Raw genomic sequence first — 16,712 nt, 5'->3', positions numbered from 1 at the left:
ACAGTCACCCAGTGAGAAGAACCTGCAAATCCTCAGGGTCACCAGGAGTAAGGTTCAGTTTAACGCCAGGCGATGTGCAAATGAGTACTGGACAGAGCTCAGCGAAGAGATACAGAATGCTGCTGAAAGAGGCAACATCCAAGGGATGTATGATGGTATCAAGAAGGCACTGGGACCAACACAGAGCAAGACTGCCCCCCTCAAATCCTCCACTGGGGAAGTAATCAACGATCCTAGCCAGCAGATGGAGAGATGGGCAGAACACTACTCCGACCTCTCCTCCACAGAAAACATGGTGTCCAACTCAGCCCTCGACGCCATCAAGTGCATGCCGGTCATGGAAGAACTTGACGCAGAGCCAACTGAAGACGAACTCAGCAAGGCCATTAACAGCGTGACATCAGGCAAGGCACCTGGCAGTGACGGAATTCCCCCAGACCTCATTAAACACTGCAAGACTACTCTTCTGCATCCTCTGCACACAGTCCTCTGTCAGTGCTGGAATGAGGGAGCTGTACCGCAGGACATGAGGGACGCCAAGATTATCACCCTCTATAAAAGCAAGGGTGAAAGGAGCGACTGCAACAACTACAGAGGCATCTCACTTCTCAGCATTGTAGGCAAAGTCTACGCTCGGGTCCTCCTAATTCGCCTGCAGAAACTGGCCGAACCCGTTTACCCGGAATCACAGTGCGGTTTTCGAGTAGAGAGATCCACGGTAGACATGATCTTCTCCCTTTGCCAAATCCAGGTGAAGTGCAGAGAGCAGAGGATGCCCCTGTATGTCGCATTCATTGACCTCACCAAGGCCTTTGACCTAGTCAGCAGAGGCGGCCTTTTCAGGTCTCTTCGAAAAATTGGCTGCCCCCCAAACTGCACAGCTTGATTGAGTCCTTCCACTCCAACATGAAAGGGATGGTGCAGTTTAATAGTAACCTCTCCAAGCCCTTCGACGTACGCAGCGGTGTCAAACAAGGCTGTGTCCTCGCCCCCACCCTATTTGGAATCTTCTTTGCTCTTCTCCTGAGACATGCGTTCAGCACAGCGTAAGAAGGGATCTACCTGCGGACCAGATCAGATGGCAGGCTCTTCAGTCTCGCCCGCCTCAGAGCAAGGACAAAAGTCCGCGAAGCCCTCATAAGAGACATGTTCTTTGCTGACGATGCCACAGCTGCGACCCACACCAAGCGGGTCTTGCAGTCACTAATGGACCGCTTCTCCCAGGCCTGCAAAGATTTCGGTCTGACCATCAGTCTCAAGAAGACAAATCTCCTAGGCCAAGACACGCCATTTCCACCAACCATTACCATTGATGACTACGAGCTTGAAGCCATCCATCAATTCACTTACCTTTGGTCCACCATCACTGACAACCTCTTCCTTGACACCGAGATCGACAAGAGGATCGGAAGGCAGCCACAACGCTAGCCCGCCTCACACAAAGAGTGTGGACGAATCCCAAGACAAGGATGGCTGTATACAACACCTGCGTCCTCAGCACCTTGCTGTATGGCAGTGAGGCGTGGACCACACATGCTCGTCAGGAGAAAAGGCTCAATACCTTCCACCTGAGAAGCCTACACAGCATACCCAGCATCTCCTGGCAAGACAAAGTGACAAACACCGAAGTCTTGACTCGCGCTGGCCTCCCGACCATGTATACCATGCTGGGACAGCGTCAGTTGCACTGGCTGGGCCACGTTCGTCGCATGGAAGGCGGTGGCATCCCAAAAGACATCCTTTATGGAGAGCTCACCACGGGGCAGAGAAGCATCGGCCGCCCACAGCTGAAATACAAAGACGTTTGCAAACGTGACATGAAGGCACTTGAGATCAACACTGAGTCCTGGGAGGGCCTTGCAGATGACCGCAACAGATGGAGAAGCACTCTCAAGAATCAGCTACGGATTGGTGAGGACAAACTGTCAGCTGCTGCAGCAGAAAAACGAGCTCGCAGAAAAGGTACGACAGCTGACAGACCAGCATCAGCTTACACATGTGATCACTGCAACAGAGACTGTCTCTCTCACATTGGTCTCTAGTCACAGGCGACGCTGCTTGGTCCAAGCAGACAGCCCAGTTAGACATTAGGTCGGATATACTATATCCATGGTCAGCCATAATAATAATAATAATGGTATTTATATAGCGCTGAATCTTGTGCAGAGACAAATCAAAGCACTTTCGCACCAGTCATTCACACGCATGCATAACTCTAAAACTGTAGAAACTAAAGACAAGGAAGGGCAGGCAAAGGAGGCTATTTTGGAAGAGGTGGGTTTTAAGGCCAGACTTGAAAGAGCTGGGTGTGGAGACTTGACGAAGCGAAAGAGGAAGTTCATTCCAATTGCAAGGTCCAGAGACAGAGAAAGAACGGCAGCCAACAGTCGAGTGTTTGAATCTGGGTATGCGTAAACAGAGTTGATCCGAAGCTGATCGTAGTGAGCGAGATGGAGTGTAGAGGTGAAGGCAGCCGCAGAGATAGGAAGGGGCAGTTTTGTGAATGCATCTATAACATAGAGTGCTGATCTTGTACTTTATTCGGTGTGAGACATGGAGCCAGTGGGGATGTTGCAAAAGAGGAGTGATGTGCTTAGATCTTTTCTTTCTGAGGACGAGTCGGGCAGCAGAGTTTTGTATGCGCTGAAGGGACTGAATGGATGAAGCAGGCAAACCAGACAATAGTGAGTTACAGTAGTCAAGGCGAGTGAGAATGAGAGAAACGACACGTCTAGATGTTGCGTCAGTGGACAGATATTTCCGGACGGCACTGATGCGCCGCAGTTGACAGTAGCAGGATTGACATGTCTGACTGATAAATTTTTGCATGGACAGTGTATTGTCAAGGACAACACCGAGGTTCCTGACTGACGTGGAAAGAGGGATGGATGTACTGCCAAGTTTGATTGTGTCAATTGTGATGGAAGACATTTTTTGTTTAGTTCCTATAATCATGGCTTCAGTTTTGTCCGCGTTCAATTCTAACTTATTTCGAGTCATCCAGTTTTGAACTGATGTCCAGGAAGCAGTTGGATGTTTCTTGCAAGAATGACAACACTTTTTCAGGGGTATCACTCTTCTGGAGTTGAGTGTCATCAGCATAAGAATGATGACTGATATTATGGTGGTTGATAATTTCAGCAAGAGGAGCAGTGTACAGTGTGAAGAGCACTGGGCCTAAAACAGATCCCTGTGGGACTCCATGATCGATTTTAACGGGTTCAGATTGGAAATGATCAACAATGCCAGACTGAAATCGATCAGTGAGATAAGAATTGAACCAGTTTGAACAGTGCCGTTGATACCAAATGTAAAATGAAGACGGGAAAGAAGGATTGAATGGTCTTTCGTGTCAAAGGCGGCTGACAAGTCGAGGAGAGTGAGAAGGGAAATTTTTCCAGAGTCGTACGCTATCAGTAGATTGTTCAGAATGTGGAGGAGAGTGCTTTCGGTGCTGTGGTCAGCGCGATAGACAGACTGAAATGGGTGGATGAGATTGTTGAAACAAAGGTGGTTGTTGAGCTGCTGTGACCGAAGGAGGCCTACTACTGTGGGGCGCTTTTGAGAAGGGAGTTATTTCAAGTTCTGCATTTGCATGATAAGCTCGAAAGCATGTCCATACTCCCCAAGGTCTATATTCTCCCAGGTCAGTAATGGTCAGTGGCCAGTGGTGGGCAGCAGTGGTCAGTGGTCAGCGATGGTCAGTGGTCAGCAATGGTCATTGGTGGTCGGTCGGCGGTCATTGGTGGTCAGAAATGGTCAGTGGTCAGCAATGGACATTGGTGGTCAGTCAGCAGTGGTCACTAGTGGTCTGTCTGTGTCTGTGTGTCTGTGTGGATCCAGACGGTGTCCATGTACACGACACGTACTAGTATATCAGTGTGTGTGTGTGTATGTGTGTGTGTGTGTGTGTGTGTGTGTGTGTGTGTGTGTGTGTGTGTTGCCGGACCATGAGAACATCCGAGTCCATACGCTCCAAAGGGCTCAGTGGAGTAATCATCAAGTTATTTGTTTGTTTATCCCGGCGTTGTCAGAGACTGAGCAACAACAAACACCACCAAAAAACCCACCACCACCAACAACAACAAACACTGAACAACAACAACAGCAACAACCGCAATTCGGACCTCTTGACGTAATTTGGCCTTTAACTGACCACTGCTGACCACTCTTAGACACTGAGCATGTGTGTGTGTGTGTGTGTGTGTGTGTGTGTGTGTGTGTGTGTGTGTGTGTGTGTGTGTGTGTGTGTGTGTGTGTGTGTGTGTGCGTGCGTGTGTGAATTTATGAATGTGTGTTATGGAATGTATTTCTCAGTTTTTAATCATAGCATTATTTACTTGATATTTTTTATTGTTTGGTGGATCATGCTTTTTGATTCGTTCTGTGAACGCACTGGATTGAGCTGTTGTAATGTTTTTATGTTATGTTTATGTATGGCCGGCTCGATGATCATCAGTGTAAGGCGCTTCGGAGCAGCATTAGTACTGGATATCGCGCCATAGAAAAGTTATGAATTATTATTTTATTTTTTAATATAAAAAACAACATCATCAGCAGCAACAAAGCCCCACAACACCACCACCTAAAACAAAACAAAAACTCTTATAGTAGCAATTTCGAATGGAGCGTCTCGAGTTTAGAACACAATTCCTTAAGAGTAAAAGAAAACAACAGCAACAAACAAACAAAACAAAACAAAACAAAAAAAAAAAAGCAAAAAAAAAAGCAAAAAAAAAAAAAAAAAAAGCTTCCAAACGATGATTCAACAGCAGCAGAAAAAAGTGGATTATAATATGAATATAATACTATTTCATCGGGCAATGGAACTGAATGCTGACCGACAATCACCAGCTAAGTTATCAACTTTACGATGGTTGCAGATTAGCAAAGTGGTCTCTGGGCATATAACTGATAGCTGTTTTGGAAATGGATGATCTCTTGGTTGGTGTTCCTTGCAGCAATACTGTTTTCAGTGAAAGGAAGGCTGTTTAATACAATATTTTGTCTTTTTATGCATTTCTAGACAGGGACCACCTGTTAAGCCGGAAGGAAAAGGATAAACTGCGGCTGACGCTGGTCTTGTATGTTACACCTCTTTTGATTGGGCTGTAAAGCTTTTTGTCAAAATTGTAGTTTTAATTTTTTCCTACGAAATAACGATTTCATGTGAAAAATCATCAGAAATTAAAAGAACTTTACGAAAAAAAGCATAATCACGAGTTAACATTTTTCTGCAGAAGATAAAATGAAATAGCGAATGGCATGCAACCAATGAAAAGCAGCGTCATTTTTAGAGAACTCACGGTGCTTTCTCTTTGTGCGCCATTTTTGCAGCTTGAGGTAGTAGAAGTGTGCTGAACATCAACATGGACGGAGATCAACAAAGCCAGAAGAAGGTAGAACCTGTGTTTATATTTTAAATGAATCAGTAATCACCAAACGATTTCCGCTTGTTTGGAGCCAGAAATAATGTAGTGAGCTGACAGAGTGTGGTACTTGTAGGGGGTCAGGACTTATTTTCAGCTCACTCCCTTCACTGACCATGACCAGTTTTACTCCCGTAGCCCCTTCACATAAAAAAAAGAGAAAAAAAAGAAGGAAAAAGCTTATCTCCGTCGGTTATAGACTGTAGAGATTAAGATTTACTTCATAGTTTAAATAAAAACTACGCATCCCCTCTTGTTTAGTTTCAGTAAAGAATTCGCAACCTAGACGTAAGTTGGTCAGATTCGAGAGTCGGTCAGTATTTTAATTATTGGTCAGTATGAGTTTAAATCTTTATTGAAGGACTGAGCCGCTTCGATTGGAAGGAAAGCTTTGAACATTGACGCATTTATATAATGTTTAAGCCGCCTGTGCGATAGTTTGTTTCACGCATGTAAACTGAACACATACATAACGCTGAATCGGTTGTCCGGTGTGTGTCACGACGTAATGTGTGTACTGAAATCAAATATTTTTTCCTCCAGATTAAATTGAGGACACAGCCGGAATACTGTAACAGTTATTTTCCTTTGCTTGCAGTTTACGTATTTGTAGGAACATGGAAACTGTTTTATTGAAACGGAGCAATGCTCAGGCACATGGCTGAACCAGTTGAGCTTCAAAGAATCAAACTTTTAACTCGAAAGATATACTTTGATTTTTTTTTCTTTTCAGTTCGGTGAAACTTACAGGTTAGTCTTCCCCCTAGTGAATGTGTACTTAATTAACTATTGGTCGTTCAAACAGTTAATCATTTAAAAACAATATCCTGTTCATTTTCATGTATCCTATGCTTTTGAATTTTCATATGAAAACTTGTGAAAGTAACCCTCCCAAAAGTAACCTTACTCAAGTTACTGGCAAAGAAAATTAGACAAAGCCTTATGGCCCATGAGTGATGCCTGAAATCATATTTCTGTTAATCATCTAAAATCAGTTTGACAAACAGAAAAGTTAAAGAGCAAGAAACAGTAAAATTCCAATGAAATCAAAAGCTTCTCACATGGATCAGCATTTGTTTACAATCAGTATCATTAAATGAAACAACATAGCTTTAAATATCAAGTTTGGTCGATGACATTGAATGCGCCGAGATGCTGTGACTGACTTCTGATCAGGATACGCATGGTTCGATCCCACTAGCATGCCCCTTCTTTTTTACTCACTTGTGTAATCAGAGTGAGTCTGTGTTATAACCTGGTGTTTAGTTATCTGTGTGTGTGTGTGTCTGTTTGTGTGTCTGTGATAAACTTTGATATTGCCATTTTCTCTTGGAATACTTTTTCTGTCAGTACCAAATTTGGATTAAACATTGTTGGGGAAAAAATCTTCAGTCATACCAATAATAAGAAAGGTTTGAGTCTTCTGATTTAAGCTGTAGTTCTGGATTATTAACGGTTTATTTCATTGAGGCTCGATCAACAATTCAAGAACACCATATTGCCTCCCAGTTTCCGGAACGTAGGCTGTTTGGTAAGAAGACGGTATGACATGGTTGTTTGTAATTAAAAGAAAACAATTCTAGACATAACACATGATACAATAAAAGAAAACAATTCTGGACATAACACATATGATACAGTGACACAGACTACACCATCTGAATATGAATACATGTATTCCAAAGTGGATAATGAGTTAACTGGAATAAACACAAAAAAAAAGAAAGAAAAAAGGAATTGATCGTAGTTTTTGTCAGCCTATTGTAGCCTGAAACTGGTTTGTGCAGATACATGTTGTGGTGTGCCTGAGGCGATTTCAACATCTTTTTTTACCGCAGAATTAAAAGAATTTGTTACTTTGTTAGAAAAGTATATATCCAAAAAACATTAATTAAATTGTGTTATCTCAAATACAATATGAATAATATATATATATATATATATTTTTTTTTATTGCACTAAACCACCACCACTCCCCCTAAATCAGCTTTAAATACTAGGTTTGGTTTAGTGACGTCAGATTCGCGGTAGCATTGTGGACAAGACTATTTGCTTCTGAACAGAACATCCTTGGTTCGATCCAGCTTGCATGCCTGATTCCACCCCCCCCCCCCCCCCCCCCTTCCCCCAAGCTGATATTTAATTCAGAACACATTTTAACGATTTTTAAAAATATCTTCTTTTTCTTGTGCTCCCTTTACTGGATAAGTGCATGTCATAAGTGAGTTTTGAAGGCCTTGCCTCTCTTGTTTTTTTTTTTTTCTCTCTGAAGCTTATTAATATTTGATGTAGAACATGTTTTAACGATTAAAAAAAAATTGTCATTATTCCTTCACTGGATAAAAAATGCATTATCACAAATGAGTCTTGAATGTCTTGCCTGTCTTGTTCTTGTTTTTACCATTCATCTATTAGAAATGTGACTAGACTGTTAACATCTTTTCGAACAGTGAAGTGTGCATTTTGATTAGATTACAAGTCTACATACTCATACTGGGTGAATTTTGTTTGTTACATTGATGACTGGGTGTGGCATTGTGTCAAGTAATTATTGATCAGTTGTGATTTGAAATGAATATAATGTGGAGCTATGGCACATGTCTATTGTTTCTGTTTGTGTTATAAATATAATTTATATTAAATAATTGATAACACCATCACTGAAAGTATTTGAATAGTGGATGTTTGAGTGTGTGTGCAAATTGTATAAAGTATAATTCGTATACTTCCTGTACTTAAGTGGTTTTACAAGAAAAGAAATGAAAAGATGGAAAATGTTTGCTCAAATTTCTGTTTCAGATTGAGGACTGTAAGAATGAAAGTGAACACATCAACTTAAAAGTGACAGGACAGGATGGGAGTGTGGTGCACTTCAAAATAAAAAAGAACACTCCTTTGAGGAAACTGATGGGAGCATATTGCAACAGAGCAGTAAGTGGAATCAGGCATTGGTACAGAGTATGATACACAGAATTGTCATTTAACACTCAGATCCCCCTTTTATCTGTGTGTAGCTAAACCATGTTTTCTGAATACTTTCATCCCTTATTCCATGTCAGCATTGCTGTCCATGCATCCTTTCTTGCATAGGACTTTTCAGTTTCATGTCTGAAGCTATCATGGTATAAGGAAAGTTTTAAGGGTCTGTGCAACATTTGTGTATATAAGGAAAATTTTAAGGGTCTGTGCAACATTTGTGTATGCCTCTTGATAAGATTAAGAATGATAAATCAATAAATCAAAACAGTTGTAAGGATTATAACCACTGATTCATGGAACATTTTGTTTGGTACTCGCTAAGGAATGAAGCTGTGTTTTTACCGTGATCATTAAAAAAACCACACACACACAAAAAAACAAACCCTGCTTGGCTCAAATACTGTCAAATTGTTTTGGAAGTCTTTTGTGATTTGCCCCTTCGAAAATTGTGTGTTGTATAATGATATATGTGTCACATATTAAGATATCAGATAATGAGATATGACAGAAACTGAGAAAGATTGAGAAACCAATTTAATGAACCTTTTGACAACCCTGTAACCATTGTACTTTGTAGTCTGAATGATACGACCATACAGCCAAAATCATAATCATAAGCATTTAGTAAAAACTGAAATTTTAGTGCAGGTATTTTCTCCCTGAATCAGTTAAATTTATGGACATATTCATGATATTGTTTTGGGGTGTAAGTGCATCCAGATGTTCTGGAACTCATATTTCCAAAGTTTATTTGCTTTTGCGGGTTTTCTGATCAGCAGTTTCACTATTGTTATTGTCAGTGTCATGCTTGAAGTAAAATAAATAAAATTAGATTTCTCAACATGACAGTGTGCTTTGGCCATTGTCATGTATATTGCTTATCACCACAGAAAAGCAGGTTTTTGATTAACTAGTATATCATCTTTCTTCCAAGTTTATTTCTATGTGTTGCATTAAAAATGTTCTTTTGTGGAGTGTGCAAAAACTTGCTTATATTGGTCAGAAATTGACTGTTCGGCATTCTCCCTTCCCTATTAAGTATTTTCTTTTTCAACATTTGTGTGAATCAGTCTGGCCTAAGATCATTGGTGAATTCATCAACTGATAAAGATTTTGGCCACTTCATCACTTATAGTTGCACCCCAATGTATAATGTGTAAATGGTTGATTGAGTAGACTGAGTAGGGGACCATGTATTCCATGTGGGTGGTTGTCAGGAGAACAAAACAGGGTGGATGGTAACGAGATGAGCAGAATTTGGACAGTAACTGTATGTTTGTGCAGGGCATCACAACAGGGGCAGTGCGGTTTCGATTTGATGGAAATCCAATCAACGATGAAGACACACCAAACACCGTGAGTTGAACATATTTTGATTTTTTGTTGTTGCACCACATGATTAGTTGGATGGGACTCCCTCTTCTCATTAATATTCACAGATGTATGCACATATACACATGGCATGTACATCTTAGGTATAGTAGATTGATCTGATGTGATGTGTTGTGAATTAGGCTTACCAGGCATGAGATTTTTCTGACTGGAGTCGGATTTCCAACCGAAAACTCGCGTAAATCCGTTGAGAAAATTGGGGGGGTGGGGTGAGGTTTTTCCGACAGACGAAGGTTTCACGCACGTTGTCCGACCGATTGACAAAACAGACCCACAGTGTTTGCTAAAATGCCCCATGTTTGGATAAGCGAACCAATTGAGAATAAGAGTTCTGTTGCTCTTCTGTCATCATTCAGCTTATCTGTATTCTGTCGGGATTACAAAACTTTCACTCGCGGGCTTCACGATTTGCAAAGATGCCTGATTTCGTCGATCGTCTTCAATCATTGACAAAATGAGAAAACTCAAAGGATAAGATGATTTTTGCCGCAGATATCAATAAAGGAGTGAAAAATAAGTGGATCTGGGCCTGTGAAGAACAAAGAAATAACTTTACGGGTAATAATAATAATAATAATAATAATGGATACTTATATAGCACACTGTCCAGGAATCTGTTCTGGGTGCTTTACAAAAACACTTTGTTAACATAAAACATTACATCTATGTTACATACACACACCAAAAGGTGACTGCACACACACACACACACACACTGCATACATACATTTTAATATGTGTATCTAACAGCTACCCTAACACATACGCACACATAGGCTGGCACAGACTTACATAAACGCATGGGTAGGGACGCCATTCACAAAATATACGCCGCGGGTAAGGCCAAGTGCGATTGGTCGATCACAAGTCTATCACATACACACTCAAACTTGCATGCACGCACAGATACAGGTAAACGTAAACGCAGGTGCGCGCAGAGGGCCATGGGTACATCTGTTTGACCCTCTGTTCATTCAGCAAAAGCTGCAAACATTTGGCACTTAATGCACAAATAACATTGTTGCGATTGAAACAGAAACTTTGTAGCAATTAACGTCAGTGTTTTTTCTGACACAGCCCATGCGGCTGTGGGTACAGTTCATGGCAAGTCAGTTTATTTAGATTTGAGACCATTAGCCGGATTACCAAAGTTACACACGCATGCACAGACACAGCTGAATTGAATGCGCGTGCGCGCGCACACACACACACACACACACACACACACACTTTGAAAAAAAAAAATCACATGAATGCACTCACATGTTATACACATACTGTTTTTTAAAATTTTATCTCTCTCCTTCACACTTGAACATGTGCACACATGAGCGCTCACATAATCACAGAGAGCTTAATAATACGCACACGTGCGAGCACACTCACACACACACTCTCTCTCTCTTTCTCGCACACACACTCACAGAGATTTAAAACGCGCGCACACTACACTACACACACACACACACACACACACAGAGAATCGTATGTAAAGCAATGCACATATATACGCACACATACAAACTTGCACTTTTTCATCCCACCTTCCCCCCTCTATCTCTGTCTCTTTGCGTCTGTCCCTCTCTTCCTCTTTCTGTCTCTCCCTCCCTCCCTCTCTCTTGCATATACACAGAGTTGTATTGAAAACACACACACACGCGTGAGCGTGGAGAGAGATCTATTGAATTTGAAAGCAAAACTTACACATGCACAAATACAATGTACATTCTTTCCTCCCACCATCTCTATCCTCTCTTTCTCTGTCTGCCTCCCTCTCTCTCGTTTACACACAGTTGAATTGAGACCACACATACACACATGTGTGTGCACTCGTGCTCGCTTACGGTCTCTCTCTTTTTCTCCCTCACACACAGAATTTAGTTGAACTCACACACAAACACAGTACAGGCTGGGGAACTCTCAGCGATCAGCTATTTTCAGGGGAAGAGCAGTTGATTTCAGAGGGGAAAAAGTCACTCCCCAACCCCTGCCCCCCCCCCTCCTGCAGACTTAACTTTCATGATTTGCTGAGGTACCCCTGCTCTCTCTTGAGTCTCCTACCAGTGGTGAGGGAAGGGGGGTGGGGGGGTGGAGGGATAAAACCACTGTCATTGACTGGCAACTTTGGCATTGAGCCAAGAGACAATGACCACAATTATAGCTGAGAATCCCTGACTGCTGAAAGTGATATAACCAGTCACAGACCCACCCCCTCCTCCCTCCAGTCATTCCACTTCCCCCTTTCTTTCCTCAGCCAACACACACACCTGTCAGTGGAACAGACTACAGCTGAAGAGACCAAATGGTCAGTTATATTGGTACAGTGCAAACATATGTGCTAAGAACATTTTCCTTGAAAACACCACACACACACACATACACACAAGAGACCCCCCAAACCTCTTAAAAATCACTATATCGTTTTTGGCCATGGGGCTTTGCCACCCTGGCCCCAGCCAATTTTTTGAGGAAACTCCTGGACAATTCTTCAGCCTCACACACACACACACACACACACACACACACACACACACACACACACACACACACACACACACACACACACACACTCACTCACTCACTCACTCACTCACTCACTCACTCACTCACTCACTCACTCACTCACTCACTCACTCACTCACTCACTCACTGAGTTTTACATATACAGAGTTGTATTTAAAGCAGTGCACTTACATGTACTCACACAAACTTAACTCTTCCTCCCATGTCCCACTCGACCCCCATTCTCAATCTCTGTCTCTCACATACACACAGAGTTGCATTGAACACACACATGCACACGCACACACAAGATTTTGAAAATTATGTCTCCAATACTGACTTGCAGGTTTGAGAGCAAAAACACTTCAGTTTGGGAAGAATTTGGCTGATTTTTTGTCTTCTGTGGGTTGGAATACCTCAGAGGTATTGATGGCCCGCAAGTGCAGATTTTATGGTTTGAAATTGAGAAAAACCTTCAGCCCCAGGCTCCTACTTTTCTGACTCAATCACAATTTCCCTATCTAATGTCTGCTTAAAGATGTGGCAAGACCAAGTTTTGTAATATACTGGGTTTGTCTCGAACATATTCCCTGCCTTGGTGTGTCCAGTGCGAGTATGGGGCTGTCTAGTCTACAGGGAGCCATCAATGGTTTAGTTCAACAGGGAGGCCATACACCAGAGAAGACTGCACTGCTGCTGAATCACTTAGGTGGCGTTTAGTAAGTTTGCCTGCTTGATGCAACCTAAACAGAATGCCTGTTAAGCTCCCTACTGACAATAATTGCATGTTTGCAAAGCCAGACTGGGTGTTCGCTAGGGAGTGGGAACTGTTACCACATCCCTCCAGTCACAGTCCTCTGATCCTGCGGACACAATAAGTGGCAGGAACTCTGCATGGATGTGGCAGGGAAATTGAAACTGAGGTCATCTGAGAGCAGAGATTGAGAAGTCACAGAATTTGGGACAACTTTGTGTTTAAGTATAAGATAACCAAGCTACAAGCTCCCATGAGTGGTCCATGATGCAGATTAGGACACAAGTTCAAGCCTTATCATGGTAGAGATTTTGTGGCAAGTGGCCATCTCCTAACCCGGCTGAGTGTGATAGGGTGAAATGGGAAGACTGGGACAACACTGTGGAAGGTCATCGACTTCACAGATGAGTCTTTGGGGAGTGTTGCTAAAATTTCCCAACCAACACTGCAGTTGGCAGACTGGTTGGCATCATATATTGTGGAAGGAAGTGTAGAATCAAACCAATAATGAACTCCCATAATATCCTCATTCATCGTTAACGCTTGACAGGGCATGTCATGAAATGAACAAGTGAACACACACACACACACACACACACACACACACACACACACAAGACAACTGAAAAGCAGCAACTGTTAGGACACCTCAGGCTTCTCATTTCACAAACTGGCTTCCCAACACAGCCTGTGTGCACACAGCTGAGAGGTAACTTCTACTTTTAGAGGGATGTGACAGAGCTAACATGTTGCTCCTACAGTGTGCATAACTGCATGAGAGTCAGTCATTCTTGTATATTCAGACCAGTTTCAAATTAGTTCTTCTGTTGTTGTTTGCACAGATTATTAGTGTATTGTTCCTCTGGACCCCATACAACTTCTTGAGTAAAGAAGTCTGAAGAACCTGTGTGAATTGGACAATCTATGGAGTGCATTCTGTACCTCTTAACAGGCTGTCCTTTGAGACACACGGCTGTTTTTGAACTTGATGGTAATGGAGTGAAGTTGACTCCGTTTTAACAGCGTCAGTTTGTATTATGTGTTTTGTTATTACATCCTTGCGTTTGTCATGCTTAGTAGACACTCGTATACATCCATGGAAGCTCTGGTGCAGCATTTTAACATACTCTTTATCCTTTGTCTGCCTGAATTTCTGACAGGTTGATGTAATTTTTGTGTGTGTTTGTTTCAGTTGGAGATGGAAGATGGGGATTCAATAGATGTATTTCAGCAACAGACAGGGGGATGTGGTGACTTGTGAGATGGCCTACTAGCTGCTGTCCCCCCTTGTGTCCCTGTCACAGCCTTGAGGGCTGGGGCCCTGTACAGACATCATCTCCGTCACCTGGCCTGTTCAGTCGTCTTGTTCTAGCTGTTGTGCCATCATCACTACCATCATCATCACCCCTCAGCTCCTCATCTCAGCCATCTCCATGTTGAACACTCACTATCAACACACTTGCACTCACATTAATTTTAAGGCCACAGAATACATGGTAAATTTGCAAAAAGCAAACGTTTACAAAATCTGGTAAATAAGACCATTTGGAGATGTTTCTTTCTGATGACATGTGAAGTTTTCAAATATTTTGTTACTTTTTCATTTTTAATAATTCCATTTAATAATTCCATTTGCAATCTTTCTTTTAGAAACAACCAGCCTTACTTTGAACACAAAAATTTACATTGGGCCCCATGATCCCGTTTCCAGTCTTCAAGATGGCTGATGTGGACAACAAAGTGTTGCATCTGGTTCAGTCGTTTGGTGTCTATTAGTTCTTTGTATGTTGTAAGAGGAAAAAAAAATAAAGCATTTGTGTCAGTGAGTTTGATTGTGGTTCTTTGCTGATGTCTTGTCTCTGTTTTTAACAATGAAGAGAGTAACTTTGTAACTTTTCATATGCTGTAGATGAAGATGTACTAAAAAATTTGCTGAATCCAAGTCATGCTTTATGGGTTAAAAAAAAAAAAAAAAATCCCACAAAACATGCCATGCTAAAGGGTTACTCCATACTTTCTATTCACAATGTAATAATTCTGTCATGGTAGTCCATCTCATTTTGTGCTCGTGCCTAACTCCCTTTATGTGTATATGCTCACAGATGATCTAATAAGTACATTAACTCACCTAGTACTGCTGGTTAGCTCCCTTGACTTTCCCCACAGACAACCCGTTTGTATGAGTAAGAAATAAAATCGCCACAGACAACCTGTTTATATGGGTAAGAAGTAAAATCGGCAAAAAACAAATGCTAACCTTCACTGGCTGTCGCTTTTGACTACACACGGAAGCTCATGTGGGTCGTCCACGACCCATACCTTTTAAAGAGACAAAAACCTGTATATTCCTCCAAAGCTTGTGTGGGTCGTGCACAACCCATACTTTGTAAAGAGACAAAAACCTGTATATTCCTCCAAAGCTTGTGTGGGTCGTGCACAACCCATACTTTGTAAAGAGACAAAAACCTGTATATTCCTCCAAAGCTTATAACAAAATATAGAAAAAGAAAACCTGCCGTAACAAGTGATTACACACATGCGCTCGCTCACGCACACACAGACTTGCACAAACACATACGCTCAAAAGAAACATGTTCACGCATTGGCACACACGCACGCATACAACTGATCACACACAAACACATAACACCACATGCACATACATAAAAACCCTACTTACAGAGAGAGAGACTGAGACGGAGATTACTCGTAGCATCCCATACACGCACAAATATATTCAGTCACACAGGTACATGCTGTTAGAGAAAGAGATGGAAGGGGGTTATAGCTGAAGACAGGTGAAAGAGGGGGTGTAGTGGGAGAGCAGTGAAAGTAAAACTTTTTCCTTCACTAATTGCAAATTAAACCTAAAATCACTATTAAAAAGGTATGGGTCATACACGTCCCACACAAATGTCCATGTGTCGTTAAAACACCACCTTTAATTGCTCATTAACTAAATGAATTGTTTTCATTTTTTGGCAAAAGTTGGCCTTTTAGGTGTAGGAAGTATTTCTGAAATTTAGTAGAAAAATATTAAGAAATTGATTGAGATATTTGCGTTTTTGTACCCTTCTGGGTCGTGTACGACCCACGATAGCCAGCGAAGGTTAAAATGTATTAACTGAAAACTTCAAAACACTTTAGCTCTTTCACCGCCACAGGCGACTTTTGTCGACATCGAGGGGTCATGTTGATCCATTTTCCCATTGTAACAAAGCTTGACAGCTGTAGCCAGGTTCCCGCCAATAAAACAATCACTAACCTTTGCCCCCTGACCAGGTTGGAAGTGAACAAGCCCATTGTGTTGTTTTGACATGAACCGAACCATGTAACTGAGAGCATCGTTTCCAAAATATTTGACGCTGGGGTGTTTTTTTCACAAAGAAACCTGGCGGTGAGAGAGTTAAACTGATCAGAAAGATAAGTTAGTTGGTGACAAAATATAAAACTTCCTTCTTATGCTATCATACAGTGAGATGATGAAAGTATCCATACTTTTTGTTCAAAATTTGCAAACTGATGACTTGTAAATGAATCCAGGAAAGCACAAAGAGTTTGTTACAAATTTAATACAGAATGTTATACAGTCATGATAGGGCTTGTTCATCTAATTCTGTTGTCTGCCTTGCGACAAGACAACTAGGTCAGACTCC

General features: G+C 41.8%; 1 protein-coding gene across 1 annotated transcript; it reads left to right on the top strand.

The window, feature by feature from the left end:
- The first annotated feature begins 5,239 nt into the window (after nucleotides 1-5,239).
- Nucleotides 5,240-14,882, top strand: LOC143298856 (small ubiquitin-related modifier 3-like). Its single transcript, XM_076611855.1, has 4 exons — nucleotides 5,240-5,399; nucleotides 8,229-8,360; nucleotides 9,693-9,764; nucleotides 14,249-14,882. The coding sequence occupies exons 1-4, from the start codon at nucleotides 5,370-5,372 to the stop codon at nucleotides 14,315-14,317; spliced, it is 303 nt and encodes a 100-aa protein (XP_076467970.1). The 5' UTR covers nucleotides 5,240-5,369; the 3' UTR covers nucleotides 14,318-14,882.
- The last annotated feature ends 1,830 nt before the right edge of the window (nucleotides 14,883-16,712 follow it).

The sequence above is a fragment of the Babylonia areolata genome, chromosome 24, assembly GCF_041734735.1.
Source record: "Babylonia areolata isolate BAREFJ2019XMU chromosome 24, ASM4173473v1, whole genome shotgun sequence".
Taxonomy (NCBI): domain Eukaryota; kingdom Metazoa; phylum Mollusca; class Gastropoda; order Neogastropoda; family Buccinidae; genus Babylonia; species Babylonia areolata.
Note: the sequence above shows the minus strand (reverse complement) of the source record. Positions and strands in the feature narration are given on the sequence as shown.